This window comes from Podarcis filfolensis (genome assembly GCF_964270895.1).
Source record: "Podarcis filfolensis genome assembly, chromosome: Z".
NCBI lineage: Eukaryota > Metazoa > Chordata > Lepidosauria > Squamata > Lacertidae > Podarcis > Podarcis filfolensis.
The window spans coordinates 33,107,136-33,129,069 of record NC_139617.1 but is presented as its reverse complement, the minus strand read 5'-3'; the positions used below and the strand labels follow the sequence as shown (position 1 = coordinate 33,129,069).

Sequence of the window (21,934 nt, the reverse complement as noted above, 5' to 3'; positions counted from 1 at the left end):
TTCAAGTGGACTGGTGTACAGTGTCTCTGGATGTTGCCCCTGCCAATTCCTTGTGTGGACCACAATTCCTTGGGGTCACAGCTGATTGCCTCCTGACCTGCTTCCAAAGACAAAAACCAGCGTGGGTTAATCTTTTTTTTCTTTCATTGCGGTGGAAGGAACTGAAGACAAAATAACTATACATTCAGATTTATTACATGCTCTTCCCCATCACTTCCCAAGGCAGGTTACAATTTAAAAATCAGTGTTAAATTCAGCCATAGAAGTAGGGTGGGTCCTGAAAATATCAAAGGCTCAGGGTAATGAATGCATTGAAGGAAACTCACTTAGCTATTGCTGAAGAGAGATTGAAAATAGTCTTTCCTACATAAGAGAAGCCTGCAGGACCAGGTCTAGTCCAGCATCCTGTTCTCACAGTAGTCAGCCAGATGCCCCAAAGGGAAGCCCATAAGCAGAATCCAAAAACGAGCCCCCTCCCCTCCTGTGGTTCCCAGCAATGTATTCAAAAGCAGTGCTGCCTTTGACCATGAAGGTAAAGCATAGCTAGTAGCCATTGATGGCCTTCTCCATGAATTGGTCCACTCCAGCCCAATCTTTTAAAGCTGTCCAAGTTGGTGGCCAGTTATCTTGGCAGCTGTGATTTTAGGGATTTTTTAGGGACACTTGAACTGCTTAGGATGATGTACTGACACCCATTTCCACTCATAGGAGATGGCCATGGAAGAGACCAGCTTGTATTAGTACAGTTTGTTAGGTTCCATAGGTCTGACTGGTGTACAGGATATGTGTGTCTGTATATATGTATACACCTGGAACTCCTTTACATCTGCAGGTGAGGCAGTGGATGTGCTTGCCTTGGTAATGGACTGGATGAGAGCCAACAAATGAGCTCAATCCCAATAAAATAGAGGCAATCTTTGTTTATGGAAGCGTTAAACAGAGGCTGTCCTGGACTGATACAGCTTTTGAAGAGTACAAAACCCACACAGAGACGCCAGCTTTCAGTCTGCTTGTGAGAATCATCAGAGATCGCAAAGAAAGGAATATATGACTACAACAAGATGAGAAAGAAAGTAATAAAGGACTATCCGGATTGAACTGGATAGAACTGATTAATTAATGCAGTAAAATGAGTGATGTCTAGACTTATCCGGAATTTTGGACTTGCGCGGAGCTTGATATATGGGTACCCTCAAAAATTTAAAATTTGGCTGTATAATTCGGAACCAATGTGATTTGAACAATGTGATGTGATTGGCCTGTTAATAAAAATTATTTTAAAAAAAATAGAGGCAATCTTAGTGGGCAGTTCCCTAAACCAGATGGTTGGGAGGCTGCCTGCTCTTGATGGGATTACATTCCCTCTGAAGGAGCCAGTATGCAGCTTGGGGATACTCCAGGATCCATTGCTGTCATTTGAGGCTCAGGTGGCACAGAGTGCCTTCCATCAGCTTTGACTGGTGGCCCAGCTGTGCTACCAGTCAAAGCGGGACAGATAGCCTAACTTCTGCTGCCTATGCTCTGGTAACCTCTGCTACTTGGGCTGCCTCTGAAGACTGTTCAGAAACTTCCACTGGTGAAGAATTCAGTGACCAGGTCGTTCACCAGGGCAATACAATTTGAGCATATAATGCCAATCCTGGCCTGACTGCACTGGCTGCCAATTAGTTTCTGGGCTCAATTCAAAGTGCTGGTTTTCACCTATAAAGCCCAGGACAAGGCAGCAATACTTCAAGGACTGCTGCTCCCCATATGAACCAACCCAGACTCTGCAATCACCATCTGAGGCCCTTCGTGTGCCTCCTTGATCAGAGGTCTGGAGGGTGGCGACATGAGAACAGGCCTTTCCTGTGGTGTTTCCTTAGTTGTGGGATGCTCCCTAAGAAGGTTTACCTGGTGCTTTCCTTACATAACATTAGGCACGTTCCTCTTCTTTCAGACGTTTGGTTAATTAAGCAATATATGGCCTTTTAAACTGTATATATGCTGGAGCGAAGGGGTGTTGTTCCTATGTTATGATTTTTCTGTTTTTCTATTGTAAATTGCCCTGTGATCCTCTCATGAAAGGCACTATATAAATTTAATAAATAATATATTAATAATAATAAAACATCACACTTAGTGGTATTGGTGAGGAATGAAAGGGAGGGCCACGAGTACATACGTGGATTCATTTTACATAAGGTTGACCAGTACTTGTGCCCAATTCAGATTCACCCCCTGACCACAGCCACATCTATTTAAACATCAACATTTAACTTCAAGTATCTGAAAAGCTGCTATATGTGAAGCATTAGTCAAGCTTGTTTTTTGCTGCTCCAGAGGGCAGGACTTGAAACTATAGATTCAAATGACAAGGAATAGGAGTCCAGCTAAACATTAGGAAGACCTTCATGGTGGTAAGAGCAGTTCAGTATTGGAACAGGCTACCTCAGAAGGTGGTGCTCTCCCTTCCTTGGAAGTTTCTGAGCAGAGGTTAGATGGCCACCCGTCAGGGGTTCTTCCTTGCTGTGATTCCTGAATTGCAACAGATTGGACTAGATGGCCCTTTAGGTGGGGATCCCTTCCAAATCTACAATGCTATGATTCTATTTATTGTATTAATATTCCACATTTCCTTCAATGAGCTCAAGGTGGTGGGCATAGTCCTCCTCATAAGAATCCTGTGAGGTGGGTTAGACTGAATCTTTTTCCAGTCTATGTGCTTGTTTACCCACCCAAGCTTACATAAAATCAATATTAAGTTGTCCCACTACTTCTGTGGATGCAAAAACAATGAAACATTTTATTTTTACGGAGCTTCGCTGCTGCTAATGTTTGAGTTTTCATTCTTGGAGTTACACTGTTTTGTTTTTTTATATAAATATTTATTAGATTTTCCAATTTTATATAAACACAAAAAGAAAAAGAAAAATATTAAAAACAAGTCAATTTCAATAACAATTTTTCAATAACATGTTTCTTTGACTTCCTCGTACCTCCCCTTCTTGTTTTCTAGTTCAACTTGTTAATCCAGCAAATCCTAATCTTTTAACATTCCTTTTAAAATAACACCTTATTTTCCACTCAACTTTTTTTAATTTAATGACTTAAACAATTTTAATCCCAATTATCTTTATCGTAACAGCTAGAGACCACAAAAGTTCAATCCAACATCTTTTCAGAGTTCATTAATTTTGTAGTATTTCTGTAAATAGTCCTTAAATTTCTTCCAATCTTCTTCTGCTGACTCTTCTCCCTGGTCGCGGATTCTGCCGGTCATTTCTGCCAGTCCCATACAGTCAATCAACTTCATCTGCCATTCTTCCAGAGTGGGTAGATCTTGAGTCTTCCAGAGTTACACTGTTTTTTCCCCCTTCTGCAAAACTGGCCAACCTCATCAGTAAAAAAAAATAAAAATGGTTAGATGCCACAAAGTAATTGGCAATATCTTAAACGCCTCTTTCATCCTTAGCATTCTCTCCTTTTATGCAGCACGGAAGTATGGGATACATATATTTTAAAGTTTACGGGGAGCCAGTTTAGATTATCTCTCTCTCCCCTCAATAATGCTTTAATTACCTGCCTTTCTCATTTACATCAATCAATCAATCAATCAATCAATCAATACACACACACTGAGTATTTCATTTAACAGCTACGGAACGCTTCATTAAGAAAACAAATCTGCACGACTTAAAGATTCAGCTGCTTCTTGACCATATCGTCCTAAAATATGTATTCTTTTAACCAATCGAAAGTTAAGACTTTGGAAAGCTATTAGAATTCAGGAGCAGATTAACCCCGTCCCTGTTTTGTACTATTGGAAAAATAAACACGAGGATTATTTAAAGCCTGGTCCTCCTTTATGCTTAAATTCAGGGCAGGTTTACTTAAACAACTGAGTATTTAAAAGTAGAATAATTTGGATGGGTGGCCAGGCGATGGAAATGAAGGATGAATCCTCGATTCCGAAACGTCCGATAGATTTACTCGACATGTTAACATCGGGTAAAAGTCGTCATAGAGGCATTTTCTTTTTCCCTCTTCCAAGATGGCGACCCTAGTGAGTATGCATCAGAGAGTTTAGGTTGAGAGTTCGAATCCTCACCCCAACCAAGGCTAATTAATTATATTTTCATTTGGAACATATATTTCATTGCTTTTTAACTGAGAAAGTGAGAAGTGATTTTTTTTTAAGAATATGTGTTTATATTTTGCTCATTCTGAAAATAATTTCTATGATTTTGCTAAAAAGCTCAACAACTTTTCTGTCTGGATTTTTACTGTTTAAAATATGGGAAGCCTACATTCTGTCTCTGTATACAGTGATTTGGTATACAGTGATTTGGTAAAAGTGGGGAAACTTGTGTGTTTCACTTATTTGCAAAAATACAGGAGCAACCATTGCATGTTTCTTCATTTCAGCAATCCTGAAATCTTCTCAACACTTATTCCTATCAGGCTGAAAAAGCTTTTTTAAAAAAGTTACATTTTTAATTTTAAAATTCTGCTGATTTTATCAACATGTTTGATAATTTTATTGCGTCTGCTGGTTTTTAAATTTGATTGACTTTATTGGTTGTGCTAACCGCTTAGGCACTTTGTGCTCTTGATTAAATAAACCCTCTATATAACTTTTCTAAAATATAATAGGGTCCAACTGAATTGAGTCTGCAATCTCTCACTCTCCCCACCCCCACATCCTAGGAACTGTAGTTTACACCTGGCCACCTGGCAGAACTACAGTTCCTAGCACCCTTATCAAATGACAGTCCCCAGGAAGGGGGGGTGGTTCATGTGTTTTAAATGTGTGCTGAATATGCTTTAAAGTGACATTTTAGGGGCATCAAGGCATATGAAGCCATCGGCTAAGTGGATCGAGTGCAGTTAGCAAACAAAAGTGACCAAAAGAACAGAAGGAAATTCTCAAAACGTTTAAAGCCAATCCCGTCATATGGCTTTGTAAAGCCCGCAGAAACAGCACTACATAATCCCTCAGATGTAGAACATTCCTGTTTACAAACAGAAGAAAATCAAGTAGATTTCACTGTGCAGTCTGAGCAGACTCAGTTCGTACTTAACCAAAACCATATGCGAAGAGGTTATCCATTTGATGGCTAATACTGTTTGAGAAGCAATACTGAGCAACATCCAACAGGCAGGTTATTTTCCTTTATTAGTTGATTCAACCCCTGATGTTTCTGTTGTTGATCAACTTGCTGCCATTATTAGATATGTTTCTCCTAGTGAGTTGAACGCTTTCTGAGGTGTTTTTTTTATGAACTGAAAGATCAGACCGGGTGAAAGTACGGCTGAGATGATACTGAACTACTTTTGTGAACTTGAACTAGGTTTCAGGAAATGTAGAGGACAATCATATGACAATGCAGCCGAAATGGGTGGAAAGTATAATGGCGTTCAACAACAAATTCTGGAAAGGAACAAGTTTGCAAAATTTGTTCCATTCTCTAAATCTAGCTGGACGAATCGCAGTTGACTCGTGCATGGATGCAGTGATTTTTTTTTTTGCCACAATATATTGTTGTTGTTTTTTTCTCAGCTTCTACAAAAAGATGGGCAGTGCTAAAAAAAAACAACCTCGCCTCTTCAGTCAAAATTTCCTAAACATTTACCCGACACAATATGAGAGGCTCATGCAGCTGTTGGCGAAAGTCATGCTTATACTGCGGAAGACCTCAGGTGAAGCTCCCCCCCACCCCCATGGCGTTATCTCTGTGCCAGGAAGAAGAAGCTCAACCTGTGCCATTCCTGCCTGCCAAAGCTGCATCAAGATTAAAAATGGCCCCAGAGCAGGTCAAGTGGTGGTAATTGACCGGCGTTTCAAAAATATTAGGCTCTCCTCCCTACCCCTTAAAATCAGAAACAGCTGGCAATCTTAGCAAAGGCCCAAGCACTATGGGATTTATTTATTTATTTTGACTGAGCAGGGGGAAATGACTGTGATGAAATGAGATCGGTTGTGTGTCCAATATGGAATGATCTCTAAGAAGGATTGCCAGGCAAAAACCGTCTAATCTGTGCATGGCTTATCCGCCTTTCTGGGGATCCCAAAGGTTTAAGTGAGAACATGAACACCCTCCGGGCTTGTTAATAGAGCCTGCCCCCCCCCGCCCCTTTCTTGATCAGTGTCGAGCGGCAACAGGTTTCCCTGTCCCCCCCCGCCCCCCACAAAATTACTAAGGGCAGCTTTCTGGAGAAATTGCTGCTTCTTTACATTGAGACTTAATGAAAAAGGAAACCCATGTGATTCCCTAAGTGGGGAGAGGGAAAGGTGAGGCAGGCTTGCAAAGAAAAGAAACCCAAAGCCACCTCTACCTTTTATTTAAAAAATGGAGGGTTGGATATGTTCTCCCTCCCCCCCCCCCCGCCAGTTTCCAAATGGAAAGAGACTGCAGGGGTTCCTGCGCTTACCTGTGGTCCAGGCATGAAAATCAGCAGAGACTGTGGTATCTTTGGGATATAGGGTTTTATCTACACACATCTATATACAACCTGAGCATAGGATGGAGAAGCTCACAGCACTGACACCCAAACAGATCTTGTTACCCAACTGAGTTTCTAGGAAAGCCCCAAGCCACTGCTTTCAGTCCAGTACACAACAAGACATGTCTCTGTTTCTCCAGCTTCCAGCACCAGCCCAAAACTCTCTCTCATGCACATCTGCCCTTGGCCTACTGTTCTCCCTCCTAGGATGATGAGGCATCCAGCCATGTGAGATGGGAAAAGGCCCACCCATTTGTCACTATGGCAACAGAGCTCACTCTTTGGGCATGTCAATGGCAGTACTCAACTGGCCTGCCAAGCCCTTTACCTTTAACAAAGCAGCTGGTTCTGCAGATTTTCACTTATTGATTCCAACCTCATAGGATCACAAGTTTGGAAGGAACCCCCAAATAACATCCAGAATGACCCCCCCCAAATCTATGGCAGATACACCATGAGACTTACAAATGTTTTTAAAAGAAATGTAATTGTCTCCACGGTTATTTCTGAAAGCAGCCAGGATTCTATGGGTGTGATTCGATCACATAACTGGCAAGTTCAAGTCTGCGCAATGAAAGCTCATGTTCCAAACACACTTCTCTGCCTCCCACCCCTGCAACCTTTTGCAATAAAGAAAGTGCTGGGGGAAAAGCTACTAGAAATTGTATGATAACCATTGTTTGACATAACCACATCTAACCTCAAATAGGTCAGAAGGAATGCACAATAAATAAGTTGACTCATCTCCTCACAGTGGGTAACCTCTGACTACCTGAATGCTGCTGAACTACAACTCCCATCAACCCTAGCAAGCATAGTCAATGTTCAGGGGCAAAATGTTCCCCCACTCCCATAGTGAACAATAAAAGAAGAATGCATTCTTCAAAATATTCACCACAGTTTAGTGGGGTTGATATTACTGTGGTTGATATTAACTATGGTTTGTTTAAAGAAGTTCCGTTTTAAAAACGATATTGACAAGCTGGAAGGTGTGCTGAGGAGGGTCTGAAAACCAAGCCTTATGAGGAACGGTTAGGGGAGGTGGGTATGTTTAGCCTGGAAAAGAGGAGACTTGAGAGGAGATATGATAGCCATTTTCAAATATCTGAAAGGCTGTCACGTGGAAGATGGAGCAAGCTTCAGAGGGCAGGACCCACACCAATGAATTCAATTGACAAGAAAGGAGATTCTGACTAAACATGAGGAAGTCCTAGTAACAACTTAATAATAGCTTTCTGACAGTAAAATTGTTTGAGAGTGGAACGGATTCCCTCAGAAGGTGCTGGACTGTCGCTTCCATTGGAGATTTTTAAGCAAGAGATTGGATGGCCATCTGTCAGAGATTCTTTATCTAGGATTCCTGCATTGCAGGGGGTTGGACTAGATGATCCTTGGGGTCCCTTTCAACTATACAATTCCATGATTCTATGGTTTACACATTACAACAGGCTTGCTTGCTTTAGTAATACAGTTTCGGGCCTAATCAGGGATCATGAAAGCCAGCCGCAAATGAATTCTGGCGGGGCGTCCCCCTCTTTCCATCTCTGTTGCTCGGAGGTCTTCATTTTAGCTTTTAAAATTAGCTTGACGCCTGGCTTTCGGTAATAATTCTTTTCCTGTGTTTACCAAGCCATCGTAAACATTTGCTCTCTCCCTCTCTCTCTCTCTCTGGGGTCTTCTGATGGTTTGTAAAGATGCAGGTGGGAGAGCTGGAAAAGTGGTGGTGGTAGGGGCGGGGGGCGGGGGGGAGAGAAGACTGGGGAAGCTTTCCCTGCTTAATCCAACTGAATTAGAGGATTTTGAAGTGGATTTAGAGTTAAATCTTGATTAGGGAGAATTTCTCTCCCAACAGCTTCTGCATGGTTTGTATTAATGGGTAGTGATCCTGGGCCGAGGAACTAGGACAGATATAGCTAAGGGAAATGTAACACACATATGCTAGCGTCTGTTCATCAACGAGGAAAATTTCTGAGGAGGTGGAGGAGGAAAGGAACTCTCTCTCTGTGTGTGCACCTGCTAATTTCTAACACCAGGCTGATTATTATTATTAAAAAGATCCAACCAAAAGATCTCTCTTGCACACAAAGAGGTTTCTGAAGACCTGGGATTCAGAGCTGAGAAGGACTAAGGAGATCTCAATGATTTAAGGAATCCAGAGTCTGCTCTGTCTTCAGTCTCTACACACACACAAAAATTGATTATTATTATTTTACGGGGGGAAAGAAGCCTCTGCAGTAGATACCTGGAATCAGCAACCCCTCACGATGTTAGGAGGTGTGTTATTGAGCGCTGCCTACGGGATGCTGTCTCTGGTGATGACGTCTTCTCTGCTTCCTGTTGGTAAGTCCTTCTTTTATCATTAACGATGTGCTCGGAATTCAAATTGTGCACAGAAGCCAGCTTCCCCTCACCTCTATTTATTTATTTATTTAAGCAATTTAAATGCCACTTAAAACCCAGACTCCAATAGGTTACATGGAATGTTGCTTCCCTGAAAGTCCTCAATGATCAGACAGGAAGTTAAGGCATGAGGTGGTCCTTAAGGTGTCATGAACACAGGGTTTTTTTCAGCTGGAACTCACCGGGACTCCGTTCCGGCACCTCACAGGTGGGCACCATTGCCATTCTAAGAGAAGAAGGGAAGTGTTCATGGTGAGTTCCAGCACTTCTTTTTCTAGAAAAATAGCACTGCATGGACCCAAGTCATTGAGGGATTATTACAAGATCCTTCATCTTGACCCAGTACAGTGTGGGCATCGAGTTTAAGCTTCTGTAAAACCCAGAGTTATGTGCTGAGAGGGGGTTTGAACTTGGGTCTTCCCATATGCAGTCTTGTACACTGCATCTTGCTTGTTGCATGAATCAACATTCTGGGCACAGTGGTGTAGCTAGCTGCTCGGATGCCTGGTGTGGCGCGTGCCCCCTGCCTCACCTAGCTACCAGTGGCGTAGGAAGGTGTGTGTGGTGGGTGCAGGTTATTTTTTCAACAAAAGTGTCATGAGCCCAATTTTTTATTTTATTTTAAAAACACATTTTTTGCCATTTTGTCATCCCCCTCAGTGATGATACCCAGGCCGGCCTGCACCCACCGCACCCCCCTTCCTACGCCACTGTCTGGGCACAGCTGCTGGAAGGAAGTGATCCCAGAACTTCCTGGGGAGAACCTAGTCTTCTGAGGGCGAGCGATTGCGTGGGTGTGGCTGATTGATCCAGATGCAGGAGGAGGAGGAGGAGGAGGAGGAGGAGGAAGGAGCCAGAGTGTTTAAGTATACAGAGACTGAGCAGGCAGCCTTCCCTATGGGTAGATCCTTTGGGCTTGCAGGACCCTATCGTTATTTTTAATGACGCGGCCTTGTTCTTCCTGGAAGCAGTTGAAAGCAGAATTAAAATAGTTGCTCCCCCACTTGGTGGAATATAACACTATTTCATATTTAATTTGTGTTTTCCTAAATAAATAATAATGCCCATCTTTGTAAGATATTATACATTTACTCAGGACTAAATCTCAGGGTTGTATCCAGTGTAAGCCCTATTCAGCACACTTCCATAGGTGACTTAGTGGGTGGCGCTGTGGGTTAAACCACAGAGCCTAGGACTTGCTGATCAGAAGGTCAGCGGTTCGAATCCCTGCAACGGGGTGAGCGCCCGTTGCTTGGTCCCTGCTCCTGCCAACCTAGCAGTTCAAAAGCACATCAGAGTGCAAGTAGATAAATAGGTACCGCTCTGGCGGGAAGGTAAACGACGTTTCCGTGTGCTGCTCTGGTTTGCCAGAAGCAGCTTAGTCATGCTGGCCACATGACCCGGAAGCTGTACGCCAGCTCCCTCGGCCAATAAAGCAAGATGAGCACCGCAACCCCAGAGTCGGCCACGACTGGACCTAATGGTCAGGGGTCCCTTTACCTTTACCTTAGTCATGTTTATTCTTTTTTCTATGGGTCTACTCTGAGTAGGGCAACCCTTAGTCAACAAAAGTCTTGCTTCTTGCAGGTACTGGCCCTTTAAATTTGTAAAAACAACCCCTTGTTTCCCATTTGCTGTGCTTCAAGTGCCTCTTGCTCATTTCTTCTACTGTCCCTTTGGTTAGTCATTTTCTGGTACCACAACTGGCCCTTCAGTAAACGACTTCCTACTTGCATCCTGAGAAATTCCTCTTTTAACTTGTTCTCATTGCAACAATAAAGCACAAATAAAAGTGTGTGTGCGTGTGCATTATTATCACAATTGTAATAATAGTTTTTGAAAGGTGGAATCACTCAGATCGCAAACAAGAAACAGTTGTGGTCCTAGGAAATGACTGACCAAAGGGCCAAAAGCAGAGGAAAAAGCTCAAAAGTGCTTTCCAGTTCCTGCAGGGGAGGCCATTGCTTTTCAGGAGAGAGAGAGAGGAAAACACCACCATTAATGGGGTCTGGGAAAATGCAGAGAACTACAAAGAAAGCTGGATTGCAATAGCTTGGCAGCAATGTTTCTTGGATTCTCCATAAATCTGAATAAACAAATGAAGCCCATTTCAGAGATAACAGATCATGAGAAAGAAACCTTATTTTGGGAAGTTGCTGACCTAAGCGGTGACTGTGGTGGTAGGGGAGGGAACTACCATATTTTTTGCTCTATAAGACTCACTTTTTCCCTCCTAAAAAGTAAGGGGAAATGTGTGTGCATCTTATGGAGCGAATGCAGGCTTCGCAGCTATCCCAGAAGCCAGAACAGCAAGAGGGATTGCTGCTTTCACTGCGCAGTGATCCCTCTTGCTGTTCCGGCTTCTGAGATTCAGAATATTTTTTTTCTTGTTTTCCTCCTCCAAAAACTAGGTGCGTCTTATGGTCTGGTGCGTCTTATAGAGAGAAAAATATGGTATATGAATTCACAATTCTGCATCTCCTCTAGCCTCTAGCCTCCAGTGTTACGGCTGCAACATTGTCGCTGGCACCAGATCTGTAGACACGGGATGTGCCCACCCTGAAGTGATGACCTGTTCCCATTCACACCAGGGATTCAAGCACAGGTTTTGCATTAAGATGGAAAGCGGTGAGTGGATGCAAGGAGGATCTCTTCTGTCCAGGCTTCTCAATGGTGGGGGAGGAGGCTTTGCTGCTGCTGGGGTGGTCAGGTGGGCATGGAGGTTCTGCACATGGGCATGGAGGTTCTGCTATCCCTGAATACAGTGGTACCTCAGGTTACATAAGCTTCAGGTTACATATGCTTCAGGTTACATATGCTTCAGGTTACAGACTCCACTAACCCAGAAATAGTACCTAGGGTTAAGAACTTTGCTTCAGGATGAGAACAGAAATCGTGCAGCGGCAGTGCAGCGGCAGCAGGAGGCCCCATTAGCTAAAATGGTGCTTCAGGTTAAGAACAGTTTCAGGTTAAGAACAGACCTCCAGAACGAATTAAGTTCTTAACCCGAGTTACCACTGTACCAGACAGCAATTGCAAAGTACCATTGTTCTCATGTGCTGCTTGCAGGCTTGCCACTGAGGCATCTGGTTGGCCACTGTAAGAACAGGATACGAGACTAGGTGGGCGTTTTACCTGATCCAGCAGACAGGCTCTCCATCTGGAGGTCCACTGTGAAGGTCAGGACCTCAGTGCCCATGGGCAGTCTACCAGACAGAATACCAAACAGTGGGGGGACACAACGGGGGAGTTGCTGTTGTGCTCAGGTTGTGAGCTAGGTTGGCCGATGTGAGAGCAAATGATGATGGACTGCTATGAGCTGCATTTGTCTTGATCTGGCATGTTATTCTTATGGGAGGTCTACTGTGATAGCAGAACTGCAGTCTACATTTGGATAGCTCAGTCAGTAGAGCAGGAGACGCTTAATCTCAGGGTCATGGGTTTGAGCCCGCACTGCGCTAAAGATTCTAGCATTGCAGAGAGTTGGGCTAGGTGACTCTTGTGGCCCCTTCCAACTCTACAGCTCTATGATTCTATTAACATCAGACGGTGGTAAACACTAGTGGTGCATTCTGTTGCACTCAGATCTAGCTTACAGGCTTCCCATTGGGGAATCTGGCTGGCCACTGTAAGAACAGGATGCTGGACCAGCTGGGCCCCCCGTAGCCTGATTCAACAGGGCTCTTCTGATTTTCTTATGCCCTCTTTTATGTGCCCCCCTCCTCTCTCACTCCCTGCTTTACAGTGGTCCTGGGAATCCTGTTGACCAGTGGATGTGCTACATCCAGGCACTGCCAGCAACAAGAGCTCCCAGGAATCCGAATCCACTGCTGTGACAGAGATCTTTGCAATGGAGCCCTGAGGACCACCCTTGCAGACTACTCCAGCCCATTCTGTTGCCTCCTGGTGTACTGGATGCTTCTTCTTGCCTGCTTCCTATGAACGGATACCGGAATCCTTGAGGGTGGGGGTGCAAAGCAAGCACAGTTTGGGGTGGGGGAATAAATTCAGTTCAGCCACACTGAAAGGCGAACTTACCTAATTTGCCCTTTCCAAAACAATGCAGGAACAGAAACACAGCTATTATTTTTTTTTTTTACATTTGCCAGCTATTTTTTTTTTGAATTTTGCAATGCAGTTTACCAACCAAGTCAAGAGCAATGGGAAAATGTATAGACTAGAATGAAGAATGTATGTGTGTGTATGCATAAGTTAGAGAAAATATCAGTAAAGAATGCATTCTATCAGGGAAACAGCTATTGTTCAAGATTTGCGCTCCTCCAGATACAAAAATGGCATTTAACAGGGTAAAGTGTGCATAAAAGAATATGTATATCACAGAAAATAATGCACAAAGATGCATTACGTTAGGCAAAATTGCATTACAAAATGTGTATAGTAGTAGGAGATGCATACTAAAATGCTGATAAATTTAGATGAGTACTTTAAAATCAATATAAAAAATCACAAACTGATTTGGAAATGTGGAGAAATGAAGATGGAGAAAAAAGAGAAACTTAAGAGATATCAAAATGGGCAGATTCGCTCAATCCTGAAAATTCCTCCAGAGGATTATTACTTATTTATTTCTCACATTTCCTCCCACTTTTTTCCTCTAAGGAGCTCAAGGTGCCATGCGTGGTTCTCCCTCATCATTTATACCCCACAACAGCCTTGTGAGGTAGGTTAGGCTCAGTGAGCTTCATCGCCAAGTGGGTCTCCCAGGGCTAAGTCTGATGCTTCAACCTCTACACTACACACTGGCTCATACTGTCTCCTAGCATAAGCTCTTACCACTAGGCCTGATGTTGTCCTAGGTTTGACAATTCCCCCATCCCTTGATGCCTCCTCTACTTTCCACTCTGTCATCAAGACTCTTCGGCATTGCAAAAACTTCCATTTTCCTTGCACTCCTGAGAGGTTCATTGGGATGGGGTGGCAAAGTGTCTGCTCTCTGTGTTTATGCAAACACATATATCAATATATAGGTCAGTTTTAAAGGGGAGCTTTAAAGGGGCAGCGGTTCTCATGGCTTTTCCATTTGTTTTCCTTAAAATTGTTGATTCAAAATAAAAATAAAAAGGTTTCCGGAAGCTGGTTCCTGGATTTCATAATCCCTTAGTGTTAGCTCCATCAAACATTGTTTCTTTCTCCATCCTAACACACTTCCCTTAGTTCCAGAGGGTCCTATTTATTCAAAACAATGAGATCTAGGATATTACAGTGGTACCTTGGGTTACATACGCTTCAGGTTACATACACTTCAGGGTACAGACTCCGCTAACCCAGAAATAGTACCTCGGGTTAAGAACTTTGCTTCAGGATGAGAACAGACATCGTGCTCCGGCGGTGCGGCAGCAGCGGGAGGCCCCATTAGCTAAAGTGGTGCTTCAGGTTAAGAACAGTTTCAGGTTAAGAATGGACCTCCAGAACAAATTAAGTTCTTAACCTGAGGTACCACTGTACTTTTCTTTTAAGGGAAGGGCCATAGCTTGGTGCTGGATGATCTGCTTTGCATGCAGAAGATTCAATCCCCAATGGGTGACTGGTCTCTGAAACCTTGTACAGCTGCTGCCAGTCAGTGTGAGCAGCAGCGTGAGCTGGATATGCTTCGGCAGCTTCCTGTTTAATTCAGCCCTCTTCCACTCACAGAGATGCAATTTCCAGAGTGGTTTAACAATGAATCATCCCTCTTCCTAGGGAACTAATGGAATTCTGGCTCTGTCATAGGAGTCTCCCAGCAACACTCAGCAAACTGTTCCTGGGATTCTTTGCGGGGGAGCCATGCCTGTTTAAAATGGCACGAAATTGCTTTAAATGTCTACTACAAATGGGCCGTGGTCTGGAATCACTCCATAAGAAAGGAAGTGTGTGTATTACAGGATGCAGAGCCTCTAATCCAGGGGTTCTCAAACGCTTTTTGGGGCCCTGCCCCCTTTGGTTTCATAAACTCATTTCCAGGGGCCCCTATTGTATATAAAAAGAAACGTTATTCAGAATATTGGTTTGCAGGACCTACTAATGAAGATAATGACACAATATTCAGAACAGTAACAATTAATTGCGCATTTATTCAAAACACAGTTTAAACTATTTAGTTTTATTGATTCAGCAAAACAGATGGACTTGATCCAGTGACAGCAACTTTCCAAAGTCATTTACAACTCCAGTGCCCTTGGCCTCTTAGGGATGCCCTACGTAACGGGGCAGTGTCACTCACTTTCGGAACCAGCGCTCTAAGATTCCACTGTCAAAATGCCATAACAACTCTACCTAGTCCAGGGGTTGTCAGCCTGGTCCCTACTGCCCACTAGTGGGCGTTTCAGGATTCTAGGTGGGGGAGAGGGGGTTCTATGGCACAAGCTGAACCCTCCTCCCATCGAGCACTGGTGGGCAGTAAGGAAATTTTACCATCCAGAAAGATGCATTAGTGGGCGGTAGGTATAAAAAGGTTGACTACCTATGACCTAGCAAAAGGCTTGTCACTATCCAGTTTTCTCTCTCCTTGCAATGCTTCCGGTTTGCCACAGGGTGGCGCTGTTGTTCGTGCAATTGCTCAGCCAGTTCTGGATGGCTGTTTCTTGCTCCAGAGACACAAACGGGCACGCGCACACGCGCGCGCGCACACGGCCCTACTAAAGTAATCCATCTTGCTATGTGTAAGAGGCTCACTTGTACACTGAAGTGTGCCTGAACTCTTTAACCTTTGCCCACCATGTTATACTTTGCTAACCCAAGGTAGTGGATGGGCTCCATTGCCCTCTGCAAACAGCTCTCTCTCTCTCTCCCCCCCCCACTCCTCCCCACACTCAGACAGCGACACAATCTCTCCCTCTCTCTCCTGCTGGATTCTATTAGCACCCGGAGGTTGAAAAATGCAACTTTGGAGTGTTTCAGGGTGAGCTGATTTATACCGGCAAAGCAGGAGCAATTAATTTCATACCTGAATTACACACAAACAGCGGAGGGGAGGAAAGAATAATAGGACGACTGTGAAAAGGGTATTTGCCACTCATGACTTGAAATATACTCAGAGTCGCAAAGTGATTTCATGCTCTTTATTCAGCTCATAGTGGTGAGGAGGAATGAATGAAAGTCCCCTCAAGGTATCTGCTTTATATACATTATTTACACAATGGGCTGCACATGATTGGCTAATTCCGGAATTCTACTGTAAGCCAATCAGGTTGTGGATTCACTTCTATCTGGAGCATGATTGGGTGGTTCCTGCCAACCAATCATATTGCTGCATTGTTCTAGGACCAATCTGACTGCTGCATTCTGAATCCTATTGTTCTAGGACCAATCAGACTGCTGCAGTTTGGATCCTATTCAACTCAGTACATAACACCCCTCCCCTCTAAGTTCCAGTCCTGCCCGGGAGGTCGCATTCATAGTCCTCGAGGTACGCCGGTGGCCTACGTGTGCGTTGCGGCCTGGGGTGTTCCCTGGTCCGGGGTTCAGGTTCTGGCTCATGTTCCAAGGATGCTGGCTGTGATGGGCCTGTCTGGTCTGGTGCAACCGGCTCGCTCAGTCGTGGTTCTGGTTCCGGTGTCCTTTTGGCTTCGCGGGTCCTCTCTGTATTTACTGATTCTGCCTCTCCTGCTGGCCCCTCCTGCTCTATGGGCCTCACTGCCCCTCTGTTCCCTTGGGACTCCTCTGACCTTTCCTCCTCCTGGTTTTCTCCCGGGAATCGTCGCCGTATCTGGTCGCAGTGGCGGCGCCAGCATTGCCCCCCATCCGTTAGCACCTCGTACGACACGGGACCAGTGACCCTGGTGACTGTGGCGGGTACCCATGCTGGGCCTGCCCCAAAATTCTTTGCGTACACTGGGTCCTGGGCCTCGAAGGTCCGGGGGTTCCTGCCTTCCCCCACCACTACCTCATCCTGAGCTCTATCGGGGTGAAGGCGGTCCAATCTGATTGCAAGGCGCCGACCCATTAGTAGTTCAGCGGGGCTCCGGCCAGTCGTTGAGCTGGGGGTGCTGTGTTGTGCTAGGAGGAATGTGGCAAGGCGGTACTCCCAATCCCCTTGCGTCATGCGGCGAAGGGTGTCCTTGGTGGTCCGCACCATGCGTTCTGCTTGGCCATTGGTGGCAGGGTGGAATGGCGCCGAACGGATGTGGCGGATGGCGTTCTGCGCTGTGAAGGTTTGGAATTCTCCTGACGTAAATGCAGTCCCGTTGTCTGAGACGAGAGTGTCAGGGAGCCCGTGGGTTGCAAACAGCCTGCGTAGTACCCGGATGGCTGCGGACGTAGAAGTGGACGGTACCAGTGCGACTTCCAGCCATTTGGTGTAGGAGTCCACCACTATGAAGAATGTTTTCCCCTGAAAGGGGCCAGCGAAGTCCACATGCAGGCGTGACCATGGTGCTCGGGCGGACTCCCAGGACTGGACTGGGGCCCTTGGGGGATCTGGGCGGGATTCTTGGCAGGCCTGGCAGTGTTTGACCCAGGCCTCTATCTCTCCGTCGATCCCCGGCCACCACACATAACTCCTGGCAAGGGCCTTCATTCTTACTACCCCTGGGTGTGTCTCGTGTAGGGCTGTGAGGACCCTTTTGCGGAGGGGCTGGGGAACAACGACCCTGCTTCCCCATAACAGGCACCCCTTGTGGGCTGACAGTTCATGTTTGCGGGTTGTGTAGCCGGCGAATTCTGGCCCGGGGCTGCTGCTGGGCCATCCCCTCCACACCCAGTCCAGGACGCGGGAGATGACCCTATCTTTCTTGGAATGGTGTGCAACTTCTTGTGCCTGAATGGGGCGGTCGGGAAGCAGCTCCAGGCTCATAACCTCTTGTGCAGGTGCTGGGTCGGGGCCTGTTTCCGGTAGTGGTAGCCTGCTGAGGGCGTCCGCATGGCCCATCGCCTTCCCAGGGCGGTGAATCAGTGCATACTGGTAGCTGGCAAGGAAAATTGACCACCTGAGGACACGAGGAGACAGCACTTGGGGGGTCTGCTTTTCGGAGGCAAACAAGCCAAGCAAGGGCTTGTGGTCAGTCACCACGGTGAAGGGCCGCCCGTACAAGAAATCATGGAATTTTTTTACTCCCTTCACGATTGCCAGACCCTCCTTGTCGATTTGCGAGTAGTTCCGCTCGGTTGCGTTGAGTGTCTGGGAAAAGTATGCCACCGGTACCTCTCTTCCATCCGGGAGTTGGTGTCCCAGGACAGCGCCAATGCCATAGGGTGAGGCGTCGCATGCTAGCACCACCGGCAGCCTCTCGTCGAAGTGTGCCAAGACCGAGTTTGAGACAAGCAAGTCCTTGACTGCCTGGAATGCGGCCTCCTGGCGCTGGCCCCACACCCAAGGGGCCCGCTTGTCCAGGAGTCTGTGTAGGGGCTCCGCTACCGCCGCCTTGTGGGGAAGGAAGGAATGGTAAAAGTTCAATAGTCCCAAGAAGGCCTGAAGTTCAGTCTTGTTCTTGGGCGCTGGGGCATCACAAATGGCCCGTACCTTGTCCCCAGTCGGGTGGACCCCTTCTGCGTCCACCATAAATCCCAGAAAGTCCACCTGAGGCACTCCTAGTAGACATTTTTCCCGCTTCACCTTGAGACCCGCCGTCTGGAAACGGTGCAGAACGGTGCGGAGGCGGTCCTCAAACTCCTTTGGTGTGGGCCCGGCAATCAACACATCATCGAAGAAGGGGGTGACGCCAGGAATCCCTTTAAGGAGAGAGTCCATTAGATTCTGGAATATGCCTGGTGCCACGCTGACACCGAATTGCAGCCGCTTTACCCTGAACGCTCCTCTGTGCGTCACAATCGTCTGTGCCTCTGCTGTGGCCTCATCTACTGGCAGTTGTTGATATGCTTGGGCCAAGTCCAGCTTGCCAAAAATTTTCGACCCAGCCAGGGTGGCAAGGACATGGCTGACCACTGGCACTGGGTATGCATGGGCCGTGAGGGCCTTGTTTATGGTACATTTGTAGTCTGCGCAGATGCGGACCGAACCATTCGGCTTGACGGGTGTGACGATTGGGGTTTCCCAGGGGGCATTAGGCACCGGCTCCAGCACGCCTTGCTCCACGAGTCGGTCCAATTCCTCGTCTATACGGGGTTTCAGGGCGAACGGGACCCGGCGGGCCTTGAGCCTGACTGGTCGTACTGCGGGGTCAAGCTGTAGAGCAATGGGGGGGCCCGTATACTGTCCCAATTTCCCATCAAAAACCCCCGGAAATTCCTTGCATATGGCGTCCACGTCCACTTGTAAGCTCGTGTGGTTCACCCCGGTGACGGCTAGCCCCAGTGGTCCAAACCATGCCAATCCCAGTAAGCTAATGTAGGGGCCCTTGACCACAAGCAAGTCCAGTTGCCGCGTCCGCCCTCGGTATTGCACCCTGAAGGTCCCCACCCCCATTGTGGGGACCTTACGTTTCTGGAAGTCCCGGAGGGTGAATGGGGCCGGCCTGAGTTTGGGACCCCCAGTAGGACACAGTTTCCTTAAGGTCCTTGCCGAGATTATGGATAGAGTTGAACCCGTGTCAAGCTCCATGCGGCATGGGGCCCCCTCTATCTGTACCTCTACATAAATTTTCTCTACGTTGGGGTGGGGCAACTGGTATACCTGGAAGTCCGTGAGCTCCGTCGAGTTGCCTTGGTGTGTTGGGCCCCGGGACCTGGGGCTCTTGGATTGGTCATCTGATGCCTGGCGTCGGGTGGGCCGAGCTCGACACACCCGGGCGATGTGTCCCAATTTTCTGCACTGCCTGCACTCTGCGTTGCGGAAACGGCAGGTCCTCCTCTCGTGACTGTCTCCACAGCTTGCGCAGTTCCCTGCTTCTCGTCGAGGCAGCTGTGGTATGTGGGCTGCTTGAGTGCGCTGCTGTACTCGGTGCACCTCCTCCCTGTTGGATCCTGAGTCGTCGGTGAGGTCTTCGTGGTGGACCCTCGGTTGGGACGGCTGGCTCGGCCGTGCCTCTTGCGTCGACCTCTCGGCAGCTTCCGTTGCCAGGGCCTCCTCCAGAGCGACCTGGAACGTTAGGTCCTTCTTAGCGTAGAGGCGTCGTTGCAGCTTCTCATCCTTCAGGCCACCGACGAGGCGGTCACGAAGCATGTTCTCCAGCTCTGAGAAGTTGCAGAACCGGGCAGCTTGGCGGAGAGAGGTCACAAACCCAGTTATGGTTTCCCCAGGGGCTTGCCGCTTTGCATAGAAGGCATTTCGACGAGCCACCACAGAGGGCTGTGGCGAAAAGTGCCCCTTCAGCTGTTCCATTATTGTTTTGTATGGAACAGTAGCGACGTCTTCGGGTGCAAGGAGAGCCCGGGCGATTTCAAACGTCTCCTCTCCGCAGACGCTGAAGAATATCGCCCTCTTCTTGGCGTCTTCTTCATCGGTGACCCCTTTGGCTTCTAGGAGGAAGGTGAAACGGGAGGCATACGCTTCCCAGTCTCCAGATGCTGGGTTGAACGGCGAGAAGCTGCTGTCGGTTGCCATTCTGAGTTCCTTGTGTCCCGGAGCTGAAGCCTGGATACACGGTGCGAGGCAGCGGTGCGGCAGGTGGCGGTGCTGCGGTGCTGTGTGTGGCAGTCAGCTCAGCGGGATCCCACCTTCGTCGCCAGTGAAATATACTCAGAGTCGCAAAGTGATTTCATGCTCTTTATTCAGCTCATAGTGGTGAGGAGGAATGAATGAAAGTCCCCTCAAGGTATCTGCTTTATATACATTATTTACACAATGGGCTGCACATGATTGGCTAATTCCGGAATTCTACTGTAAGCCAATCAGGTTGTGGATTCACTTCTATCTGGAGCATGATTGGGTGGTTCCTGCCAACCAATCATATTGCTGCATTGTTCTAGGACCAATCTGACTGCTGCATTCTGAATCCTATTGTTCTAGGACCAATCAGACTGCTGCAGTTTGGATCCTATTCAACTCAGTACATAACATGACTGGAATGCAAGACTGCCCATCCCGCTCAGTCTTCTCATATAAAGGCCACTGAAAAAGAACCCTGCCTCTTCATATGCTCGTGACTGAAATGCAAGGGGCCCTTTGAACATGTGCAGAGTGTCAAAACTTTTACCTCTCTGAAAATGTGCTGTTGATTTCCAGCTGTTTGTATGAAGTAGGCAACCTCTGGGGTGGTGGTGGTAGTGGTGGTGAACCCCCCCCCCCGTTTATTTATTTCTCCATATCCTTTGTCAACACGCTCATGACAGCAATGCAAGAGTCCCTCTGAGTGTTGAGGATAATAAGGCGATATATTGATGGCTACTGGCCATGATGGCTGTGCTCTGCCTCCATGGTCAGAGGCAGCAATGCTTCTTGAATACCGGGAAGCACAGGAGGGGAGAAGGCTCTTGTGCTAGGAGCCTGCTTGTGAGTTTTCCATGGCGGCATGTGGTCTGCAACTGTGAGAACGAGAGGCTGCGCTAGAGAGGTCGCTGGCCTCATCCACGAACCTATTCTTATGTTCTTAGATATACAAATCACATCCATGGATCTGCCACACTGGCCCCTACTTGCAGGTTATAATCTTTCCTGTTGCATAATGGTGATGGCAACAATGGCACTTTTGCCTTTGGAAGAGCAGAGGAGGCAGAGAAGCATGGAGGGTTGTGTATGCAGCAGAAATCTTAAAGAATATGCTAGAAGTTTATTTTGCATTCTCAAGTGCAAGCTCCCCACCCCCTCTTTTAACTTAAACTGTTCGGGCATCAAAAGATTTTGCAGAAAGCTTCAGTAGCTGAAGAGTTGCCTTTGTCTCAGTCTCTTGTGAGTCCAGGGCTTAAAATAATTCCAGTTTAAAGCACGTATTGACGTCTTGCCCAGACAGGCGAGAGCAAGCGAGCGAGCAAGCAGGAGTTTGGGAAACTTCTCTTCAAGACGCCGTTCTTTTCTTAGAGAGTTTTCTGTTTCATCAAGGAAGGTTCTGGATTTAGGTTTTTGGTTTGTTTGTTTTTTTAAATAAAATCCCACCCTTCCATCAAAAAAGGCTCCCAGAGCAGTTTACAAATCACTGAAATGAAAAAGTAGAAACAAGCGAACAGGAAAAAACAGCCCTCTTTTGTAATCTAAAAAGACAGAACATGAAACAAAGAT

General features: G+C 46.6%; 1 protein-coding gene across 2 annotated transcripts in view; it reads left to right on the top strand.

Moving 5' to 3' along the window:
* Positions 1 to 8,272: 8,272 nt before the first annotated feature.
* Positions 8,273 to 21,934, top strand: part of LOC310754562 (uncharacterized protein) — a 39,737-nt gene continuing 26,075 nt past the window's right edge. Inside the window, exons 1-3 of one of the 2 annotated variants that reach the window (XR_014543858.1) lie at positions 8,273 to 8,826; positions 11,374 to 11,514; positions 12,632 to 13,326. Coding sequence is in view for 1 of the 2 variants with exons in the window: in XM_083596637.1 (XP_083452763.1) it covers positions 8,751 to 8,826; positions 11,374 to 11,514; positions 12,632 to 12,828 (414 nt within the window). In the remaining variant the exon portion in view is untranslated. Of the gene's footprint in view, positions 8,827 to 11,373; positions 11,515 to 12,631; positions 13,909 to 21,934 lie in introns of those variants that run through there. The other variant, XM_083596637.1, reaches the window with a different exon arrangement.